Source organism: Euleptes europaea, chromosome 17 (assembly GCF_029931775.1).
Source record: "Euleptes europaea isolate rEulEur1 chromosome 17, rEulEur1.hap1, whole genome shotgun sequence".
Taxonomy (NCBI): Eukaryota; Metazoa; Chordata; class Lepidosauria; order Squamata; family Sphaerodactylidae; genus Euleptes; species Euleptes europaea.
In genome coordinates, this window is record NC_079328.1 from 2,697,676 (window position 1) to 2,716,268 (window position 18,593).

At 45.0% G+C, this 18,593-nt stretch overlaps 1 protein-coding gene across 1 annotated transcript in view; it reads right to left on the minus strand.

Moving 5' to 3' along the window:
- Positions 1 to 936: 936 nt before the first annotated feature.
- CLPTM1L (CLPTM1 like) overlaps positions 937 to 18,593 on the minus strand; it is a 76,372-nt gene continuing 58,715 nt past the window's right edge. Inside the window, exons 14-17 of the mRNA XM_056862269.1 lie at positions 12,188 to 12,243; positions 11,879 to 11,923; positions 2,870 to 2,985; positions 937 to 1,363 (exon numbers count right to left, since the gene is read on the minus strand). Coding sequence (XP_056718247.1) covers positions 1,279 to 1,363; positions 2,870 to 2,985; positions 11,879 to 11,923; positions 12,188 to 12,243 — 302 coding nt within the window. The 3' untranslated portion in view covers positions 937 to 1,278. The remainder of the gene's footprint in view (positions 1,364 to 2,869; positions 2,986 to 11,878; positions 11,924 to 12,187; positions 12,244 to 18,593) is intronic.

Below are 18,593 nucleotides of genomic sequence, written 5' to 3' on the forward strand. Positions count from 1 at the left end.
TAAGTATATTAAAAATAATTAACTACGGAATACTATTTGCTGCATGTGCTTAGTTGGATTTATGCTAGTAAGCTTCTGCTGTTTTAAAACAGATTTTATCAAAAACATTACAAGCTGTTTTTGTGTCCCGTGTCAGCCTAGAATGGTTTATGCCATTACAGGCGAACTGCACTTCAGCAATGGTTGCTAATTTGGATGTTGTAACTAGTATTGCTATGTTAAACACAGATTTTTTTGTTGAAGACCAGGATGATAAGACCTTAGTGGGGAAGGCGATACACACAGGGGGCACAATCTAGCCAAAGTTAAACTTAAAAAAAATACCATTGATTTCAAAGGGAGAGGTGTAAGCATGCACTTATTTCCCTCCCAGTGAAATATAAGGTTTCCACATGGCTTACCTTTGGATGGACTGTGCCCAGAAATTGGTCCGATGAAGAGTACAAAACTTTCCCCCCTATACAAAGGTTTAAATGTCTGCTTTTTTGTCTTTTCATCATTATTCACAATATCCTTGGTAGTTCTCATAGCCCGAAAAGTGATCCTAAAATGTACATCTCACAATGACAATTGCTGAAAGGTTCCAGACAGTAGCCCTGTGCAGACAACCAGCCTGCATGCTGACTCCCCAGGCAGGGAGGAAGAGAGGGCCAGAGGAGTGGAGAAACTGCCTGCGGATACGCCCCCACCCCATGCTCAGCGATGCTGTTTTCTGAAAGCTACTGGTCATGGGGAGGGGGCATGCCACAAGCACTTCTTCCACGCAGTAGCATTGTACAGACAACTCTGTGACGGTGCAGGGCCCAGGCCAGCAGGCGCATGTCCGCTCTCTCTCCCTGAATGGCGAGTCAACATGAGGATGGGTCATCTACTTGGGGCCCATAAACTGTCCACTAACAGTAGCACCTTCCTCTGGCGCAAGGCAGGGGAAGGTGCTTTGCACCAGGGAACAGCACCACCACTAATGGAACAGATCCGTGGGATCCAACCCAATAAGCAGGGCGCTACCAATATGCATGTAGAAATTCCACAGAAATGGAAAATGGTTGACTGAAACCTGGCAAAAATATTGGCAGACTTCTTGAATACACACACTAACAATAAAAAGACAGCTAGATCCACGGACGATCAAAACTTGTTTTGGCAATGCAGATGATATATTGTCCATGAAGTTCTGTCACAAGCTCTGAAGAATACTCTTGCACTTAGTCTCTTCTTAAAAGTCAAAACAAGTGCTGCCAGTTCCTAGTCCAAGGAGACTCCAAGAGTTTTCTCAAATTATTCTTTGTGGGGCTTTCTTCTCGGCTTCTCTTCATAAGATTCTCCATATTCATTCACTCTGCTCTTATCCACAGGATAAAGCCTGGCAGAGACAAAAAAATGTCAGTTACATTTTCTAGCACAAAGACAGCCTCCCTTTGCCTAATACCTGTACCTGTGTTCACATTACCTGTCTGCACTGGCAACAGAGCAGTCCTGCAAATGTCTCCCTCTTGGGCATCGTCATGACTACTAGCAAAAGGCCATTTGGTGGGCAGAGGAAGGAGTGAAATTGGCAGAGTGGGACCAGGCCTGATTTTAACATCACCGAAACACAGTCCCACATCTTCTTACATCCCATCATTCTTTTTTTCTCCACTCTTTCCCCACAACCAACATGTTGTGATGCAGGCCAGGCTGAGAGCCTGTGATGGGCTTAAGGTCACCCAGTACACTTCTGTGGCAGACCTGAGACTGGAACCAAGTTGCCCCAGGTCCTAGACAGCACTCTAACCTCCACCCCCCACCGGCTCTTTATGTAAAGCTGCTGGGAGAGACGCCTGGAGATTAGGAGTACCAGGAGGCAGGCGAGAAACCTCTCCTTCCACCCAAGTCCAGAGAGGCAGCAGAAACCCTGGTCCATGGAGACCAGAAGAAGCTGGATATGGGCAAATAAATGGAAACTCAATCTAGACACAGTGGAAGTACTGCTTATTCAGGGAGAAAGCCAAGCTGGGAGTAGGTATCCAACCCGTTCTAGACTGGATTGTACACTCTGCAGGATCACGTTCACGGTCCAGGGACACTTCTGGACCCTTCCTAATTGTTTGGAACACAGATGGCCAGGATGGCCTTTCACCAGCTTTGACTGGGTCAACAAATTGAGTATTAGCAAATCACTTTTCCTCTGCTGTGTTACAGACATATTACTTTGTAACTCTATACTCTTGCAGTGTTGACGACTGGGGAAGGCAATGGCAAACCACCCAGCAAACATAGTCAGCCTAGTAAACGCCAGGATGTGACATCACCCCATGGGTCAGGATTGACCCAGTGCTTGCACAGGGGACCACCTTTACCTTTTTACTCTTGAACAAATGCTAACTTACTTTAATAATTGGAAGAAATCCTAACAAATCTTTATCAATACATGGAACTTTCACTATTTCAAGGTAATGCATGACAGCCACCCACCCCGGGGGTCTCAGGTGTTGAGAATCAAGTTTGGGGGCTCATTCTCAGGGACTGAGAGTACAAGCTGAAATCAGTTCTTGAGGCAGCAGGTTGGAATCTTGGGGCTATCGGTTCCTCCCCCAACACACACTTGATGGTTTCTTCTATCATGCCTGCCTGCTTGTGGTAATTGCTGGACATATACATTGGAGACGGGAAGTAATAATCTAGCACTAACTGCATTTTACTCTTAGCACAAATGTCCATGTCACACATTCACAGATACCACGTGGTAAAGCACTTAGAGATATGTGCATCTTTTACCAGTAGCCCTAACCTGTGATCCCTCTGTTCTGTATAAAACCACCATTTTCATTTTTGGCCAAAATAGTTAACCCTGGAACACAAATAAGGAAAGCACAGGAGAAATCCATACCATCTTTGGTAAAGGTACACTAGGAGCACCACGTCATCTCTAAAACACGCCAGCCGATGAGATGTTGGCATCGTGATGATAAAGGCAAAAATATCATCGATGAAAGTGTTGAATGCCTGGAAGAAAAAGGAAATACACAGGGACATCTGGGAAGTTTTCTTTTTTATACCTTCACATTGCTACTCTTGGTAAGATTTGACTATTATATGCTGCAACAATGAGGATTTTTAGAAACTGGTTTGCTGACTTAAAGCGACTACGAGATTTGGTTGTTGCTGCTGGGGTTTTGGTGCTCTGCTGCTGTGTTTAAAATTGTATTGAGACTTTATGCTAGAGTTTTTAAAGTTATTCTTTTATTTTTGGTATATTTATGATTGTGTCTTGTGCTTGGATCTTACTGTAAGCTGCCTCAAGAGGCTTTGTAAGCTAAGAAGTAGGGAATACAAATATGTAACATAACCAAACAACCTAATCATCTGTAGCTATGCATCAGTTGCATGTCATTCAAAATGTACCAAATGCCAGCCACGTTGTCAATTTTGTATTTTTACAGAGTACCCATAAGGTACTAAAAGAGAAACAATGTCAGCTAAGGCTTTCTGCCTCTGCCCTTCCCCCCCGGCATCTGCACCACAATGGAGACCCGCCCGAGTAATCGCTAGTATGATACCAGGTCCCGCAGAACAATGCCTGGGAGCCCTGGAGATTGTCTAGCTATTACACGCATTATATTCCTGTATGCGTTTTCTTAAGTAGTTACCGGCAGTTTACTTCCGTATTGTCTCCTTGTATCTGAACTATCAAGACAACTCTGCCGCTGCTCGTCCTTTTGTATTGTACCCTGAACATAATCAACCCCATTGTATGTACCCTATAAATGTACCAGTATTTCCCCATGTCTGTATTCTAGCCTTACGTTTCTATGACTTGCTGAACTCGCTGGCTTTCTTAATAAAACTTTAAACTTGCGACTACGTCTGGAGTGAAGTTCCCTACGCAAGAAACGCGACGAGGTGCTGAGGTCTGACAGTAGGCTAGAATCACCTTTTTTATTTTTGTACTAGTTTAGATTTAGAATAGGATGTCCGCACGATCCACTAATCCGTTCCTTGTGGATGAGGACCTCCGCCAGAGTTACTGGCAGGGAGCAACTCCCCTCGATGGAGGGAACCGGGGAGAGGCAACTCCGGGACGACGCCTGTCCGAGCTTGCCGATTTCCCCGGAGGGCCGGCGTGGACCTCCTTGCCGATGCACGCCAAGCTACGATGCAGGATTGGAACCGACGGCGCGCTTGGGAGGGTCGACTGACGGCCGGCGACTGACCCAGACCGTGGCTGTTTTTACTGAGGACCGCTCACCGCCATGTACAGAGAGGGAGAGGAGTGGAGCCGGGAATGGTTTACGATCGACCACTGGAACGACCCCTCGACCATCCATGCCACGGGTACCCCAGCCCTCGGTACCAAGGAAGAAGTAGCCTTGCTGCGAGACCAGAACCAAGCGCTGACTCTCCAGAACCGAGACCTCCAGGCGCAGCTGAGAGCTCTACAGAGGGATATGATGGCAGTATTGGGGGCGGTGAGAGATCTCAAACCACCCGTCGGTGCAGAGACACCCCCACCCATCCCACCAAGGCGACCTGCAGCCCGGGACCTGAAGGTTTCTTTTGACGGGTCTGGCGCTCAGCTGTCCCACTTCGTACTCCAGTTGTCCGGCTTCATGAAAGACCAAGGAGAAACTTTCCCTTTGGAAGAAGCCCGGGTCCGGTATGTGATCAGCTTGTTGGAAAAGGAGGCGGTGGAATGGGCGGTGACGGAAACAGAGACCGAACCCGGGATCCTGAAGTCTTTGGATGTGTTTATGTCGGCCTTGCAAAGCCGTTTTGAAGACCCTCATAGGGGAGAGAGGGCCAAGATTGCCATGCAGAGGCTAAAGCAGGGGGCCCGCTCTGTCATGGAGTATGCCCAGGAGTTCCAGTCTCTGTCCTGCAGGATCCAGGAGTGGAGCGAAGCTACCAAGGTCCAACACTTCCACGAAGGGCTGTGTTGGGAGGTGCTGGATGGCTGTTTAACCCTAGGGGACCCAGAGACGATCACTGACTGGATCAGACTGGCGGCCCAGGTAGAAACCCACAGACACTTCAGTTCTCCAAAGATCGCCCGGCGAAAGAGCCCTCCCGAGGTCCTTTCAAGGGGGTCACCACAGCGGAACCTTGCCGAGACGGCAGGAACCGGGGTGGACTCTCTGAGGAGAGGGCGCGCCGCTTTAAGGAGGGAGCCTGTCTAAACCGCGGCAAGATGGGCCACTTCGAGGCAAAATGTTCCAGCGGATCGACGGACTCTCCCGCTAACAGAGTGACCCGAGGACTTGGGGCTACCCCTACCCGGATACAGGACCAGAGGGGAGCAGAGGGGACGATCACCCGGCGTGCGACGGCTGCTCTGCATGCAGACCCGGCACCTGCTCCTTACGACCACAGTCATCGCTGCTGCTCCAGAGACTCGTCGCCGGCAAAAAACGAGGAGGGCTTTCTGTGAAAGAACCGGCACGGAAGGCTACCTTAAGTGACACCGATCCGGTTCCGAACTGGGTGAGTGACCAGGGAGACACCCTCCTGCTGCCCATTGTGCTGCGTTGCTGTTGTTGCGATATTGGACTCTGGGTGCTCCTGGACTTTGATAGCTCAGGAGGTAATAAACCACCTGCAGGTTGGGACTCAGGAACTAGACCAACTTCTGCATTTCCATCAAATGGATGGGAGTGATCTACAGGGGGGACCCGTCCATTTGCGTTCCCGCCCGGTGTTGTTGGGGGTGGGGGACCACTGGGAACAGATCTGCTTTACGGTGGCTCCTCGGATCTCTTACCCGGTGGTTCTAGGTAGTAACTGGCTGGCGGGGCACAATCCTAGCATCGACTGGGTACAGCGCTGGGTGGTGTTTGGGTCCCCCCAGTGCGAACGACACGGCAGGAATGACATGCCTGGGGGTGATGGGGGTTGCCACTGCAGCCGAGCCCACAACTCTGCCTCCTGAATATGGAGATTTTGCGGACGTTTTTGAGGGGAAGGACTGTGATTTGCTACCCCCTCACCACATGATGGACTGTGCCATCGAATTGACTAAGGACATTAAGCCATCCAAAGCCCGGGTTTACCCCATGAGCCCCCAAGAGAAGACTGTACTACGAGAGTTCCTCGATAAAAACGTGGCCCAGGGATTCATTCGGTCGTCCAAGGGTGCGTTTTCGTCGCCCTGCTTCTTTGTGAAGAAGAAGGGAACCTCAGACTTCAGATTGTGTGTGGACTATAGGGGGCTTAATGCAATTACTGAAACTAATGCTTACCCTATTCCCCTTATCCCTAACCTTCTAAGCCAACTTTAGGAGGGCAGGGTGTTCCCTAAACTGGACCTGGTGGAAGCTTACTACCGGGTTCGGATTAAGGAGGGGGATGAGGCAAAGGCTGCCTTCTGGTGTTGCTATGGGTTGTTCGAGTTTATGGTCATGCCATTCGGGTTGTCTGGAGCTCCGTCGTGCTTCATGCAACTAATCAATGAGATCTTGCATGATCTACGGTTTAAGGGGGTGATGGTTTATCTTGACAATATCCTGATCTACTCCAGGGACCCGGACGAACACCGGGAGCTGGTACGGGAGGTCTTGCGCTGCTTGAGAGAACACCATTTGTATGCCAACTTTTGTAAGTGTGAGTTCAATCAGGACCAACTGTCTTTTCTCGGGTATGTCGTGTCCCCCCAATGGTCATGGATCCCAAGAAGGTTCAGGCAGTCCGTGAGTGGGAACCCCCCAGGACTCGCAAACAAGTCCAGCAATTCTTGGGGTTCGCAAATTTTTACCGCAATTTTATCCCAGACTTTGCCAAGGTTGCCCTGCCCATCACGGATCTTCTTAAAACTAAAGGAAAGGGGCAGGCGGCTACTGCTGCTCACTATCAGGTGCCTTGGGACGACCACGGTCAGGCAGCGTTTGAGTTGCTGAAAAGCCGTTTTACCTCCGAACCCATTCTGGCCCACCCTGACTGTTCGCGCCCGTTCACCCTTTAGTGGACGCCTCAGATAAGGCCATGGGTGGCGTGCTTCTTCAGGGGGACGCTCAGGGGGTGCTCAGACCCTGCGCATATTTTTCTAAGAAATTCTCCGGTCCCGAGCTTAACTGGCTGATTGGAGAGAAGGAGGCCATGGCGATTAAGCATGCCCTCACGATCTGGCGCCAGTTCCTAGAGGGGGTCTGGACGGATCACCGGAATCTGGAGGCTGTTTTAAAAGAATGAAATCAAATTGGCCAGCCAAAGTTCCTGCTAATGTTTAGCCTTCCTCTCCATGACACCTTGTTGTGTATTAATTGAAATTTAGCAGGTGGGAGAAGGAAAGATTCAAGTTCAGAATTGTAGAATCATAGATTTGAAAGGGACCACCAGGGTCATCTAGTCCAAACCGCAAGCACATTGCAGGAAATGCTTAACTGCCTCCCCCCCTCGTGACCTCTATTCCATGCCCACAAGATGGCAAAAAAACCCACTCCAGGATCCCTGGCCAACCTGGCCTGGGATATCATGCGAGACCTTATCAAAAGCCTTAATGAAATTAAGATAAACTATGTACACAGCATTCCTCTGATCCAGCAAGGTAGTATCTTTCTCAAAAAAACAAACAAAAAACAGACAAGGTTAGTCTGGCATGACTTGTTCTTGAGAAACCTGTGCTGGCTCTTAGTAATCACAGCCATCCTTTCTAAATGTTCAAGGACTGACTGTCTGATGATTTGGTCTAAAACTTTTCCCGGTATAGACGTCAAACTGATGGGTCGGTAGTTACCCAGTTCCTCCTTTTTCCCCTTCTTGAAGATGACGACAACATTTGCCTGCCTCCAATCTTCTGGCACCTCACCTGTTTCCCAAGACTTCTCAAAAATAATGGTAAGAAGCTCAGAACCTATATGTGTGAGTTACTTTAATACCCTTGGATGCAATTGGTTTAAAGAAACTAGGTGTTTATGTACTACCCCTATGCAAATCCTAGGCTGCAACTCTCTTCCTGTCAGGTACTGGCCTGGAAGTCATGCCCTGCACGCAGGTGGCTCTCCAAGGACTCTGGCTTGTGTAGCTTCGATATTGTTTTGTCTGCTGAGATTGCTGAAAGTGTGATAACTGAACTGTAAACCTTCCTGGGAACCATGGAATCGTCCTGGCAACCAACGTAGTGTTTGATTCCTGTTATTATGTGCTGCCCTGTCCCTTTCCCCCCCATTGAAGTCCATCAATAGCTTAGCGTCAGATTCTGCTCCTCGCTGCATGCCTTCCTTAATAAACCTGCTTCTTAGGATACCTGCCTGGACGTCTGGTTTTTGGGAATTGCTGGGCGAACTCACAGCTGACAATCGGACTTCAATCCCTCCTTTTGTTTCTTTTCTTTGTTTTGGGTTTTGGGGGAAATGAGGCTGAAGCCTCTTTCCTAAGTTCTGCATGGCTGAGTTCACCCATTCCCCTGGAGGGAGAGATGACAGGTCGTCCCAGGAAGAGAGACCCAAAACAGTTACTGCCAGGGAAGTGCTTCGCCAACTCCTCTGGGAGGAGGTGAGGATACAGACCCTGCGAACTCGAGAGGAGGCTGCGGGAAGGACCTCCAGCGGTCCATCCTGGAGGGAGAGTCTTTGTGTTGGGCCGAAGGCTCGGGAGAGGCCGCAGATGTGGAGGTGGATCTACAGCAGCACCGAAGCCTAGACAGGAGTCCCCGAACTCTGCAGTGGAAGGAGTCCTGCCGGCAGCACAGCGCAGAGAGGTTGAGGGACAGTAGGGACAGATTGTTGGCTCGGTACCGCCGCATGGGTGAGAATGCGACCAGGGGTAATGAATCTCTCCTGGAGGGCCCTGATCCCGTACCCTTCTCCCTCTTGGGGGAACAAGTGGAGATGGCAAGTCCTGCTCAACCCCGTTTTCGCCGAGACGGAACGATCGTTTGCTGAAGCGGTCGATGCCCGGGCCGCCGAGCTGGAGGCTGCGCAGGCATCCGGAGCGCAACCCAAGGGTCCTGTGACACCCGACACGGATGAGGGGTACTGGACATTCCACTCGTTACCCTCATTTATGACCTTCCAAGCAGGGAGGCCACAGACATTCTGAAACAGTGTGTACCCTCTCCTCAATGGTATCCGGAAAGCCCCCCAGAGGTACCTAGGATGGTGGTGGTGGGGGAAGAACATTGTGAAGTTTCCAAAGTCCTCGATTCCCGCATTCACTGGGGGGGGGGGTTGGAATACCTTGTTTGTTGGAAACACTTTGGTCCCTCCCATGATGAATGGGTGAAGCATCGTCATGTCTCCGCCTCTCGACTGATCCGACAATTTCATGTGTCCTATCCCGACAAGCCCTCCCTTTCGGACGTGGTGGGAGGAGGGTCTTAAGGGGGGCAGAACATCAGGCACTGGCCTGGAAGTCATGCCCTGTGCGCAGGTGGCTCTCCAAGGACTCTCGCTTGTGTAGCTTCGATATTGTTTTGTCTGCTGAGATTGCTGAAAGTGTGATAATTGAACTGTAACTGTAAACCTTCCTGGGAACTAGGGAATCGTCCTGGCAACCAACGTACTGTTTGATTCCTGTTATTACGTGCTGCCCTGTCCCTTTCCCCCCATTGAAGTCCATCAATAGCTTAGGGTCAGATTCTGCTCCTTGCTGCATGCCTTCCTTAATAAACCTGCTTCTTAGGATACCTGCCTGGACGTCTGGTTTTTGGGAATTGCTAGGCGAACTCAGAGCTGACACTTCCCCCTTCATGTGTTGTTTTTGCCACATTGGGCACCGTTTCCCTCTCAAGAGAAGACTGAGAAAAGGTTCTGCCCTCTCTTCATCACCTGTTACAATTTCACTTTCCAGTCCCCGCAATGGGTCAGCCACGTCCTTGTTCTTTTTCTTACTCTGTACATAGGAAAAGAACCCTTTTTGGTTGTGTTTAGCATCCCTCACTAGCCTAAGCTCATACTGAGCTTTAGCTTTTCTAACACTCTCCCTACAAACACTAGTTGTTTATATTCCTCTTTGGTTATAAGGCCCTCCCTTCCACTTCCTAAATGAGTCTTTTTTATTTCTTAACTCTTTAAAAAGCTGTTTATGGAGCCATCATGGCTTCTTTAGACTTCTTCCATTTTCCCTTCTCGTAGGAATTATTTTTGATTGTCCCTTCAATATTTCACTTTTAAGAAACTCCCACCCCTTTTGAACTCCCTTCTCCTTAAGTTTTTCTGACCATGGAATTCTACCCAGAATAACTTTGTTTGTTAAAATTAGCTTTCCTAAAGTCCAACCTATTTGTCTGATTATGTACAGCTTTTCCCTTGCCCAAGATTGTAAATTCCAAAATTACATGTTCACTACTACCCAGAGTGCCCGCTACTTTCACCTCGTCAACCAGTTCTTCCCTGCTGGTGAGAATCCAGTCCAAGATAGAAGATCCCTTTGTTTCCATCTCCACTTTCTGGAAAATGAAGTTGTCAGCAAGACAATTCCGGAATTTATTTGATCTTTCATTTTTAGTAGAGTTGGACTTCCGACAGATATCTGGGTTACTGAAATCTCCCATGACCACTCTGTTTTGTCTCTTTGAGAACTTTGTAATCTGGTCTCAGAGTGTCTCATCCAAGTCCTTTGCATGGCTTGGTGGTCTATAGCAGACTCCTACCATAATATCACTATTATTTCTTACTCCTTTTATTTTTACCCAAAGACTCTCTACTGAACTTCCAAGCAGATTCATGTATTTCTTCACATGTATACATATCCTTGACATATAATGTGACTCCTCCCCCCTTCCTTATTTACCTATCTCCTTTAAACAAGTTGTACCCCTCAATCCCAATATTCCAGTCATGAGTGTCATCCCACCAAGTTTCAGTAATGTCTCTTAGGTCATAGTCCCCTTCCTGTATTAGGACTTCAAGTTCCTCCTGCTTGTTTCCCATCTCTCTGCATTAGCGTAGAGATATTGGAATCTATGGTTTATGGGCCTGAGGATTTCATTTCTGTACCTACCTGTCGCATACATGTCACTCCCCGCACACCTTTAGTGTTCTTATCTCCAGTTGTTGGCATCATACTAGGATTTGAGTTTTTGTCTCGCTCCACCATAGGATTTAATTTAAAGCCTTCCTTATCAGGTTTACAAGGCTCTTACCAAACACATTTTGGGCCAAGGCATGCCGCTGTTTAACCCACATGTTTACCAAAGGGAACTAATACTAAAATGGGCCCTAAGTATGAATAAAACTTGAAACATCAAGCATTAAGGGAGAAGCAATGGCTCAATGGTAGAGCACTTGCTTTGCAATGTAGAAAGTCTTGGGTTCGATCCCTGGCCTCTCCAGTTAAAGGATCCCAAGAAGGGAAAGAAAGACCTGAGCCTCTGAGAAGCTGCCACCACTCCGAGTAGTGAGTACTGAACTAGATGGAGAGACCATCTGCCTTGGTATAAAGTAGCTTCGTATGTGTCACTGTGGGGAGGAATTACATGAGTAGACAAGAAATCTACTGACCCTCAGTGACGGCTGTGAATATCTAAGCTGTCCTCTGGGTAGGCCAGGATCTAGAATTGCAGGCCTGCAGAATGAACAGAGTCTGTCCCTTGCAGGAAGCCCATACAGATCAATCTGCAAAAGGATACCAATATACGACCTGCATTTGGTCTGATGAGACCCGCACAATTTATGACATATTGAGAGATTCCAGTGCACACAACCAAGCCAATACCTAGGTCTACAAGAAGTTCTTCAAAGACCTCCTAGTGTTTGAGCATCAGCTATGCAGTGTTTCTCTATTGTTACTGGTGTTTCTCTATTGTTACTCTCCAAGTTATGGCCCTGTAACTTCTCTACTTCTTGCAATTATAGGTCGGTCCCTGTTTCAGACAATAAGAACCTGTTTTTCATTGCTTGATGTTTCAGGTGAATGGCAATTACCGGTGGATTGGTACTACCAATACTGAAGTGTTAAATTAACTTACTTTATACGTGAATACCTTCCATGGCAAATGTGCAACAGATTTCATCTGGAAGAAAATAAATAAATAAATATACACACACACGCGCGCTGAAAGCAGTGAAGGTGGTTAGATAAAAACAGAGCGATGATCTATTCATTTGAACATATAGATTTACCTAAGAGACAAAATAGTGCCCTTTTTGCTGATGGATAGAGATCCAAATATAACACTGGCCGTGGCCAAATATCTCTCCATCACATTTTCCTTGAAAAAATAACTGCTCAGGAACTATGGGTCATAGGAGCAATGAAGGAAAGGATATAGATTTACCTTATAATTTACAAATAGCTGCGGCAACATAAATAGAAATCCAAAAGCATATACTCCTGCAGGGAGAGAAAACATGAGCTTGCTTTAATTTTTATTGTTACAGAACACGAGTTCCTACACACAACTTTATCTGTGCCAGAGCTTGTGTCTTGTCTTAGATCTAAAAAAATAGTCACTTGTGGCTGTACCACACTAATCGTGATAAACTGCCATGAAAATAAGTCCACGAATTACAAGCCCACAAGTATTTTTATGTCCCTGTCTGCCCACATGTACCACAACAAGTAATTTACAGCACATCTCTCCCCCCCCCTCCCAGCAAGTCCACATCTGACTTACGGCAACCCCTGGTGCAGTTTTCAAGGCAAGAGATGTTTGAAGGTGGTTTACCAGTGCCTGCCTCCACTCCTGGTATTCCCTGGAGGTCTCCAATCCAAATCCTTTCCAGGGTTGAGGCTGAGGGTGTGTGACTGGCCCAAGGTCACCCAGCAAGCTTCTAGAAAGCTTTATAGCACGTTAACAACATGAAAATAAATCTATCCCAACCAAGTTTACAAAATTTTCCCTACTTGGTCACCTAGACACTGTTTTTACTCACCAAAGGCAACTGGATATTAAAAAGCTTGGGATAAAAGTTCCCTTAACTTTTAGTACCCTGGGGAAAAAGAGTTTTTCCTTTATTGCTACTGTTTTATTTAACTTGGCTAAAAATAAGTGTACCAACACTCATAGTGAATTGTGTTTTCAAATTTGGAGTAACTACCTTGATATTTCATCCTGCAAATGAATCAGAGTTAATAGCTTCCGCTGATTATGCAGACTAAAACCAGAGAGTGGGGGGACCCACACAAAAACAGACTTGAAGGGCAGGATGATTTTCTATAGTAGAAGCAGAGACCTAACTAGCTAATGTTACATCCGAGGCAAGAATGGAAAATTGTGCCCCCTATACTCTCATAGCAGTTATTTTGATAAAATAGTAAACAACAAGAAACAAGAGTAATAATAACACAACATTTATGTTATTTATGAGATCTGCATACACAACCAACTAATGCATAAGTGAGTATTTAACTTGTGTGTTATGTGCCATCAAATCGCTTCTGACTTATGGTGACCCTATGAATTAATGACCACCAAAGCATCCTATTGTTAACAGCCTTGCTCTGGTCTGCCAAGCTTTACTGAGTCAATCCATCCCAGGTGGGGTTTTCTTCTTTTCCTGCTGTCTTCAACTTTTCCTAGCATTATTGTCTTTTCCAGTGATTCTTGTCTTCTCATAATGTGACCAAAAGGATAAAAGTTTGGTCATTTTAGCTTCTAGGGAGAGTTCAGACTTGATTTGATTTAGAAAACACTTATTTGTCCTTTTGGAGATCTATAGTAGGAATTAAGTTGATCTTGGTCGCCAGCAACACATCCTTACACTTAAGGATCTTTTCTAGCTCCTTCACGGCTGCCCTTCCCAGTCTCAATCTCCTTCTGATTTCTTGGTTCCAGTCCCCCTTTTGGTTGATGACAGAGCCAAGAAATAGAAAATCTTTAAACATTTCAATTTCTTCATTGTGAACCTTCAGGCTGTGTAATTCCCCAGTAGTAATTATTTTTGTCGTCTTGATGTTCGGCTGTAATCCTGATTTGGCACTTTCTGCTTTAACCTTCATCAGCAGTTGTTTTAAGTTTTCTGTTTTCTGCCAGCCATGTGGTGTCATCTGCATATCTTGATGTGAAGCTTCCCCATTACTGCATTGGCTCACTCACCCTCTGCCATCCTGGATAGGTTTGGGTTGGCTGTCCTTGGAATGGGAAGGAGAGGGCACCCGCCTGCTCTTCCTTCCCTCTGAATGAGCTCACACACTGGTCCTGCGTACTCCACTCAGGTTTTCCTCCCCAGCCTGGCTTGGAAGTTCCCCTTACCTACCACCCTTGGTTTCACCCCTGGGCCTTGGCTCCAATCAGAGTCTGGTGCTGCTTCTTCCTGGAAGTGATCAAAGGAGGCTGTCTCCTCATCTCGGGGCTGTCTGTCCTTCGTTCTCCCTCCTGGGATTTCAAGGTATCAGGATCAGTCTCCCTCCTCCATCTTCTTCGTCCTCCAGCCCTTCCTGGCTGCCACCGATGGGCTATCCACATCTTCAGCTTCCTCTGTAGCAGTGGTGGGGCCCACTATCTGGTCGATGCCTGTCTCTGCCTGCCCTACCGGTCTGGGCACTGTTCCTGGGTTCCTTGCTGCCTCCGTCTCTGGGTAAGGGCCCTCACGGCACTGGCTGGTTTGTAGTTTGCCTGGTGGGAGGGATGGTAAACAGGGATAGTAGCCAGACACTCAAACTGTTAATGTCCCTTCTACCAATTTTCACTCCACCTTCATCTAAACCTAATCCAGCTTTCCTTATGGTATATTCTGCATACAGATTGAAGAGATAAGGAAATAAAACACATCCTTGACTGACACCTTTATCAACTGTCCTAACAGCAGTCTCTTGTCCAGAGTACAGGTTACTCATCAAAACAATCAGATGCTGTGGCACACCCATTTCTTTTAAAACCAGCCATAACTTTTCATGATCCACACAAAGGCTTTGCTATCATCTAGGGAACACAAGCTGATTTCCTTCTGAAATTCTCTCATATGCTCCAGTAGCCACTGTAAATTTGCAATATGAGCTCTACTGCTTCTTCCTTTTCTGAATCCATCTGGCATTTCTTGTTCCATACATGGTACCAGTCTTTGTTGTAAGTTTTTGAGCATAACTTTACTCACGTGATAAATTAATGCAATGGTCCGATAATTGCTGCAGTCTTTGACATCTCCTTTTTTGGAAGTGGAATGTAGATTGAGCATTTCCAGTTGTGGGCCATTGTTTTGTTCTCCATATTTGTTAGCATATTCTTGTCAACGTTTTGATGGACTCTGCTTCTGTGGCTTGGAATAGCTCTATTTTTTAACTTTTATTTTATTTGAGGGATACAAAAGGAAAAAATGAATAGGGAAAGGGGTAAACTTTGGATATATCCATCCGCGGATCAGAATAATAAAAGAGAAAATTACAGCATAAACCCGATAACTAATTTGTCAATTAATTCAACAGACTACATTCTAACAATCTAACAGAGCTTTGAATCTATGGCAAAACATTTAATTTTCCATTCTGCAATGTGTATATCAGCCTGAAAATGTTTTTGGCAATGCACTTTTAATGTTTCGTCAACCTCGACCTCACACCTCTATATACCTGTAAAACAAATTCCATTTATTGTTAAACAGATCAAGGGACTCTTCATCTGTGACATTCATCATATGAGTCATTTTGGCCACAGTAGCGTATTCCATCATTTTGTCTCTCCACTCATCTATTTCTGGTAGAGATGTTTGCTTCCACCTTCTGGCTAGGATAACTCTGGCCACTGTTGTAGCATAGCAAAACAAATCTTTCTGCAGTGGGGGCAATTCTGTTGGCATTATTCCCAATAACATGTTCTTAGGTTTAATTTCTGCTGGAAAATTTTCTGCAGTTCATTATGAATCACTTTCCAATATAATTGCAGCTTTGGGCAGGTCCACCATACATGAAAGTAAGAGCCGTCTTTCTCTTGGCATTTCCAGCATGCTCCTTGCTGCCTGTCCTTTGTTTTGCCCATCTTCTGTATCATATTTGGGGTGAGATACCATCGATAAAACATCTTATACCAGTTTTCCTTAACTTCTTGGCTGACTGTAAACTTTAACTCCATTGTACATAGCTTCTCCCAGGTTTCCAATAGTATCATTTCTCTGAAATTTTTCATCCATTTAATCACATTTATCTTAACTTATAGAATCATAGAGTTGGACGTTCAGATTCCTTGTTCTTCATGCATCAATCAGATTTAACTCCTTCATGTATTGAAAAATATTTCTTGGTAGTCTTCCTCGGGCACTGCTGTAAGATTTGTCTATAATCGGATTTATCACTGCATTAAAATCTTCAAGTATAACAATTTCTCCTTAATGGAAGTCGATCAGTTTTTTTTTTTTAAAAAAAAACGTTCAAAGAAAGCCTCTTTTGCAACATTTGGCGCATATATGTTAGCCAAGGTAAGCGTTTCGCCATTATTTTTTTGTAAGAACCTGGTAGCGTCCATCAGCGTCAGGGTAATGATTTAGGACTGATAGTATCTTCTCATTAATGTATGTGACCAGTCCTCTCTTCTTCTCTTTTATGGAAGCAATATATGCAGTACCTAAGTGTTTTATTCAAAGAATACTTCCATGTTCTTTTTTGACATGAGTCTCTTACCCTTTTGTTAATACTATGAAAAGTTTTCTTTCTTTTGGCTGGAGAATTTAGACCGTTAATGTTTACCGACAATAGTTTGATCAATTCCATTTCGCTATTTACAGGTGAGTATCCAGTGAATAACTCTATTGATATCCCATCTACTCCTGGTGATTTATTTCTCCCAATTACTCTCAGGGCAGCTTTTACTTCACTTTCTAAAACTGTAGGTTCTTCTTCAAAAGATTCTTCTTGGAAGTAAACTGTCATCCTTTCTCCTTTCTTCTCTTCTGTAGAGTTCTTCAATGTATTGTTCTCATATTTTCTTTATTTTGCCCAGTTCAGTTAATGTATTTCCGTGTTGATCTTTTCAGCATACCTAACCGTGCTTTAAATTTCCCTTTGATTTCTTGGATCTTGAGGAACAGATCTCTTGTTCTTTGTAGTTGTTGTTTTCTTCTATTTCTTTACACTGGTTATTACAATAGTTCTCTTTGTCTTTATGTGTGAGTCACTGGAACACTGCATTTAGACTTTTGATTTTGTTTCTGTCACCTTTTACTTCTCATCTTATTTTTAGCAATTTTAAGAGTTTCCTCAGTCATCCATCGAGGCTTTTCATTTCTTTTGGCTCTCAATGCAGCTTTCACTTCACTTTCTAATACTCTAGGTTCTTTCTTCTTCAAAAGTTTCTTCTTGGAAGGTATCTGTCATCCTTTCATCTCTTCTGTATAGCTCTTCAATGTATTGTTCCCACCTTTTCTTTATTTTGTCCTGTTCAGTTAATGTATTTCTGTGTTGATCATTCAGCATGCCTAACCGTGCTTTAAATTTCCCTTTGATTTCTTGGATCTTGTGGAACAGATCCCTTGTTGTCGAAGGCTTTCACGGTCAGAGTTCATTGGTTCTTGTAGGTTATCCGGGCTGTGTGACCATGGTCTTGGTATTTTCTTTCCTGACGTTTCGCCAGCAGCTGTAGCAGGCATCTTCAGAGGAGTAACACTGAAGGACAGTGTCTCTCAGTGTCAAGTGTGTAGGAAGAGTAATATATAGTCAGAAAGGGGTTGGGTTTGAGTTGAATCATTGTCCTGCAAAAAGTATCAAAGGTAATGTGCTAATCATTGTCCTGTAAGTATCAAGATAATGTGCTAATGAGGGTGTGGTATGAACAAGATCCCTTGTTCTTCCTTTTTTGTTGTTCTCTTCTATTTCTTTACACTGATTATAATAGTTCTCTTTGTCTCTACGTGCGAGTTGCTGGAACGCTGCACTTAGACTTTTGATTCTGTTTCTGTCACCTTTTACTTTTGCTTCTCGTCTATCCTTAGCAATTTTAAGAGTTTTCTCACTCATCCATCGAGGCTTTTCATTTCTTTTGGCTACAGGAACAGTCTTTGTACACTCTTCCTTGACAATAACTCTAGTTTCCACCCATAGTTCTTCTGGTTTACATTCATCTGAATTAAGTAATGCAAATCTGTTCTTTACATGGTCTTTAAACTCTTCAGGAATGTTGCTTAGATTGTATTTTGGCGCTATGAATGCTTTGGTATTTTTCTTTAGCTTTATCTTGATTTTCGATATTAACACTTCATGATCTGTACTGCAGTCGGCTCCTGATCTTGTTTTGGCTGAGAGAATAGAGCTTCTCTATCTTCTGCTTCCAATTATGTAATCTATTTGATTTCTATACTGGCCGTCTGGTGATGTCCATGTATACAATCGTCTATTTGGTTGCCTGAAACATGTGTTTGCAATGAACAAATTGTTGTCTTCACAGAATTCTATGGGGGTTACCTCACTTTGTATTCCCAGCGATGTCTTAAGAGTTTGAAAATGTTATAAAAAACATCGCTTTAAAAGGGTTTTTGGATACCATGGCTTATAAATGGTTGGAAGACGTCTTCACAGCTAAAAGGGCCAAACAAAGTATGAACAGTATTCTTTATAACGTTTTCAAACTCTTAATACATCGATGGGAATACATAGAAAGTGCGAACAGTATTTTTTATAACATTTTCAAACTCTTAATACATCGCTGGGAATACAAGTGCGGTAAACGTCAGCGACTCGTTCTCCTGCTTCATTTCGTGCTCCTAGCCCAAATCTGCCAACAACATTTGATTCTGCTTTGTTTCCTACTTTTGCATTCC